The 5216-nt window shown below is 53.6% G+C and overlaps 1 protein-coding gene across 1 annotated transcript; it reads left to right on the top strand.

Moving 5' to 3' along the window:
- Positions 1 to 3054: 3054 nt before the first annotated feature.
- On the top strand, positions 3055 to 5163 carry LOC115242415. The gene is made up of 2 exons (XM_029818675.1): positions 3055 to 3234; positions 4645 to 5163. Exons 1-2 carry the CDS (start codon positions 3055 to 3057, stop codon positions 5161 to 5163), a joined length of 699 nt encoding a protein of 232 aa, XP_029674535.1.
- The last annotated feature ends 53 nt before the right edge of the window (positions 5164 to 5216 follow it).

Below are 5216 nucleotides of genomic sequence, written 5' to 3'. Positions count from 1 at the left end.
ATAGGATATCCTCAGGATATCCTACATGTATGTCCTGGATGCCCTTTGGACGTCCTAAGGACATCCTTGTGCTGTCTGGGAAATCAAAAGAAATTTTACATTTTCATTAAAAAAACTTGGTGGGTGCTGGGAATCCTTTTTCTGAGATAGTCCGCACTGGATTTTTTTTAATGAAAATGTAATTTCTTTTGATTTAAAGCTTTGATTGTAAACACATGTATTTTTATTAACCCGGTGGGTGCTGGGAGTCCTTTTTAGGATAGTCCGCACCAGGTTAATAAAAATATTTTCATTAACTTGGTGGGTGCTGGGAGTCCTTTTTAGGATAGTCCGCACCAGATTAATAAAAATATTTTCATTAACTTGGTGGGTGCTGGGAGTCCTCTTTGGGATAGTCCGCACTGGGTTAATAAAAATATTTTCATTAACCCGGTGGGTGCTGGGAGTCCTTTTTAGGATAGTCCGCACCAGATTAATAAAAATATTTTCATTAACTTGGTGGGTGCTGGGAGTCCTCTTTGGGATAGTCCGCACTGGGTTAATAAAAATATTTTCATTAACCCGGTGGGTGCTGGGAGTCCTTTTTAGGATAGTCCGCACCAGATTAATAAAAATATTTTCATTAACTTGGTGGGTGCTGGGAGTCCTCTTTGGGATAGTCCGCACTGGGTTAATAAAAATATTTTCATTAACCCGGTGGGTGCTGGGAGTCCTTTTTAGGATAGTCCGCACCAGATTAATAAAAATATTTTCATTAACTTGGTGGGTGCTGGGAGTCCTCTTTGGGATAGTCCGCACTGGGTTAATAAAAATATTTTCATTAACCCGGTGGGTGCTGGGAGTCCTTTTTAGGATAGTCCGCACCAGATTAATAAAAATATTTTCATTAACTTGGTGGGTGCTGGGAGTCCTCTTTGGGATAGTCCGCACTGGGTTAATAAAAATATTTTCATTAACCCGGTGGGTGCTGGGAGTCCTTTTTAGGATAGTCCGCACCAGATTAATAAAAATATTTTCATTAACTTGGTGGGTGCTGGGAGTCCTCTTTGGGATAGTCCGCACTGGGTTAATAAAAATATTTTCATTAACCCGGTGGGTGCTGGGAGTCCTTTTTAGGATAGTCCGCACCAGATTAATAAAAATATTTTCATTAACTTGGTGGGTGCTGGGAGTCCTCTTTGGGATAGTCCGCACTGGGTTAATAAAAATATTTTCATTAACCCGGTGGGTGCTGGGAGTCCTTTTTAGGATAGTCCGCACCAGATTAATAAAAATATTTTCATTAACTTGGTGGGTGCTGGGAGTCCTCTTTGGGATAGTCCGCACTGGGTTTTTTTTTTAATGAAAATGTAACTCCTTTTGATTTTAACTTTTAATTATATGCACTTGTATTTTTAATATACATATAATATGTATAATTGTTATTCTTTTATACACTAATTAGAAATAATATTAATTAGGTTAGATACTGATTTTATTTACCGTCGTGATGTATTAAACCAATGTTCCATACAAACATAAACAAAATGACTGATTATTTGTTAAATATCGTTTAAATATCGCGGTACAATATATTTATGTACAATAAATAATTATAAATTTTATATGGGGGGAGGGCTGGTCGCCACGGCGGGTAAGGTGTGGACGGGGAGCGGCGTCCTCACCCCAACTGTCCGTGGGGCCCCCCGAGTGGCGTCACCCGCGGAGGTGCCCCTGTTGTCGAAGGCGTAGGGCCCCTGAAACCCCATGGGGGAGTCAAACCCCTCATGGGGGAGTAAGGGGCTCGGAGTCCTGTGCCGGGGGTGCGGTATCCCCCCCGGCCGCGACATAAGCCGGCCCCCCGGGAGTTCCCGGGGCACCGGTTTGGGGGTCGATTTTGGGGGCGCGATGCCGGTCATGTTTTGGGTCGCGTCTCTGGGTCGTCCCCTGGCCGATAGGAGATACGCCGGCCGGCCGAGCCTCCGCGGGGAGTGGGAAAAATCAAAATGAATACTCTCGAAAACAAGAAGACAGGAGAAGAGGGAGGTGGGAAAGACGCGAGGCCCAAGCCGGGCCCTGCGCCCAACAAGCTTGGAGTCATCGATATCCGCGAGGTGTCGGTGTGCCTTGTCCGGGCAAACATGGAGGATATTGCGGGCCCCTCCGGAAGTCAGAAGGGGGACCGACAGTGCCGTTCAGGCACGATTACACGACGGGTGACGTCTTCGCGACTGCGAAGCCGGACAAACGTCTCGGGCCCCCGGCCAAGAGGCGCAATATCGAGACGATGTCGACAGAGGACGAGGTCGAGGTCGGCAAGGAATATCCTCTTCCGGAGCAGAAGAGGGCGAAAGGACGTCACCCCATTACCTTCGCTTGCGAACACCTCAAGACCCGCAAAGCGGAAGAGGCGAAACGTGGAGAAGAAGAGGAGAAATGCGAGACCCTGGATCGCACGGAGAAGCGGGAGGCGCGTCCGAAGAAGGGGAAAGCGAAATCGAGGCTCTCAAGAGACAGCTTCAAGAGCTGAGAACCAGCGCCTCCTCAGTCGGGATAGAGAGATCCCACAAAAGAAAGAGAAGGGGACTGAGGCTGGGAAGAAAGGGCCAGCCCAGGTAAAGGGAAGGGCGCAACCGCAAACCCAACCGGCTAATAGTAAGCCGGAACCGAGGAGCGCGGATGCTGGGCAAAAGAAAAAGTACATCAATCTTATGCCTGACGTACACTTCACCCAGGATTACAAGGGCGCGCCCCAGGAAGACAGAATGGAGGTGGACGTAGAGGTGGTGGATGAGGCTACCGCTTCCCCCCAGGCACCGGCACTAAGACCCCCTATCAAAGGGGTGGTCAAGGACCTGGGCAAGACTTACCCACCAGGGCTGGAAACGGTGGAAATCCGTCGTGCGTACGACGCGCTCTCCGCCAAGATAAATCTCCTGCTCGACAGAAGGAGCAGGTTATGCAGGGGCAACATATCCCCCCAGGATCAGCCTCTTCTTTTATGAGGAGGAGGCCTCCCCCAACAGTGGCTCGCAGTACGCCGCGGCAGAAGCCGTGGTCCCTGTACGGCCACCAATGGGGGGGAACAAGAAGAGGAAGAAGGCGCCTCCGCTGCAGACGGGGCAGTGGCCCGTCACAAACAAAGCTGGCAGCTCGGTTAGACCTGCCAGAAAAAAGGCGCTGCCACGGCAGGGTGTGGCACCTGCTCAGGCTGTAGCCGGAGCGGAAAAAAGCAGGGGCAACTCCCAAGAGAATGTAAACCCCCCCCAAGGGAACCCCCAAAAAGATCGAGCCTAAGCCGACGAAGGCTAAGGCAAAGAAGAGGGATCCTCTCCCCAATACCCCTCACCAGCTCCCGGGACCTTCGGGAGCCCAGGAATCCACCTGGGTGAAGGTCGTCAGGAGGAAGACGGCGAGGAAAAACCGGGCGTCTGCATCCGCGCCCGTAGAAGCCTCCTCCGCTAACGGCGGCGGGCAAATAAGGCCTCCCCCCTTCTCAAGGAGAGGGTTGAGGGTAGGGCCGCCCCGAAGGCCGCCGCGAGGAGATCGGGGAGAATCCCTCGTACCGCGGCTGTTGCCATTACGTGCCCGGCGGGCAAATATGGCGAAACTATCGCCCTGGCCCGCCAAAAAGTGAACCCAGTCGAGCTGGGTATACAAGAAATCAGGGCCGCAGAGCTGCCACCGGGGCCATCCTCTATGAAATCCCCGGGGCGGAGAAGGGACAGAAGGCGGATTTATTCGCTGAAAAAGTTAGGGAGGCCCTAGCCGGCCAAGAGGGAGTCCGAGTTACCCGCCCCTGCAAGAGGGGCGACATTAGGATACTCGGACTCGACGAGTCCGCCACGGTAGAGGAGGTAAAGGCGGCAGTAACGGAAATAGGGGGGTGCCCAGCCTCCGAAGTTAGAACGGGTCAAATCCGCTTTAACAAGGGGGCAATGGGCACCCTCTGGGTCCAGTGCCCAGTGGCGGCCACGGTTAAGGTGGTCGCCGCGGGCGAGATCCGTGTTGGCTGGACGATGGCCAGGGTGAAGTCGCTCAGCTCGCGCCCCCTGCAATGCTTCCGTTGCCTGGAAAGGGGGCATGTGCGCGAGCAGTGTAGCAGCCAGATAGGTCTGGCTGCTGCTATAACTGCGGCTCCGCTGGCCATAGAGCCTCAAACTGCGTCAACAAGACGCACTGCGTGCTATGCACGGAGGCTGGCCTGCCGGCGGGTCACCGAGTTGGCAGCGAGGCATGCCGGGGCAAGAAAGGGGTCAAGACCGCCAAGAAGGGAAAAAATGGCGGCCAAGCTGCGAAGAAGGGAGGAGCCGAGAGGGGCCCCGGGGATGGCATTGCCTCCCCCGGACCTTCCCGAGACGATAATATCGTGAAAGGGAGTGGAGAAGCTGGAGAGAGCTCCTGGGATGGCCTTGCCTCCCCCGGGCTCACCCCAAATCTAAATGCGGAGACGCCAAAACCCCAACGCATGCGCAGGGTAAAGGGCGCCTCCGCCAAACAGAAGGAGTCGGGAGTCACCTCTCCCGCGGCTCAACCAGATGAACTGAGGGAGGTGGTCATGGAGGAGGCCTAAGTCGCGCACGCTATGGCGCGAATTGGCCTCCTCCAAACAAACCTCAACCACTGCGCCGGGCTCAGGATCTTTTTTTGCATACCCTGGCGCAGTGGAAATGCGGTGTTGGGATCGCGGCCGAGCCGTATCGTGTCCCAGAGGACAATCCCTGCTGGGCCACTAATAACAGCGGCTCGGTCGCGATCACCTGGCGCATGGAGATCGGTTCCCCTCCCTGTTCAAAAATCAGAGGGGGCAGAGGTCATGTAGCCGTCGAATGGGGCTCGCTGTGGGTGGTGGGTTGTTACATTCTCCCCAGCACGGACCTCGCCACGTTCGGGGAGATCTTTGACGAGATCGAGCTCATCGTGCAAAGGAGGTTCCCCGAACCCATTATGGTCGCCGGGGACTTCAATGCTAAGTCTAGGCATTGGGGTTCCCGGCAGACTAACCGCAAAGGCGGGGTTCTAGAGGAATGGGCAGCGGTTCTCGGCCTTGGTATAGTCAATCAAGGGTCAAGCAGCACCCTGGTCTGTCCGCAGGGGGAGTCGATCATTGATTTGACTTGGGCATCTCCTTCTGCGGCGGACAGGATTAGTAACGCGGGTGATGAGGCAAGAGACCCTCTCTGATCACTTGTACATACAGATGAGGGTCGACATAACCCGCCGGGGGGTGCTGAACC

Source organism: Formica exsecta, unplaced genomic scaffold (assembly GCF_003651465.1).
Source record: "Formica exsecta isolate Colony F162 unplaced genomic scaffold, ASM365146v1 scaffold596, whole genome shotgun sequence".
NCBI lineage: Eukaryota > Metazoa > Arthropoda > Insecta > Hymenoptera > Formicidae > Formica > Formica exsecta.
This window is presented reverse-complemented; position numbering and strand designations above follow the sequence as displayed.

Bases quoted from the DNA above. Each gene is read 5' to 3' on its own strand.
- LOC115242415 (XM_029818675.1), top strand. From the start codon at position 3,055: ATGGGGGGGAACAAGAAGAGGAAGAAGGCGCCTCCGCTGCAGACGGGG. The intron at 3,235-4,644 runs GTAAACCCCCCC...ACCCTGGCGCAG, and splicing joins GGGGCAACTCCCAAGAGAAT to TGGAAATGCGGTGTTGGGAT.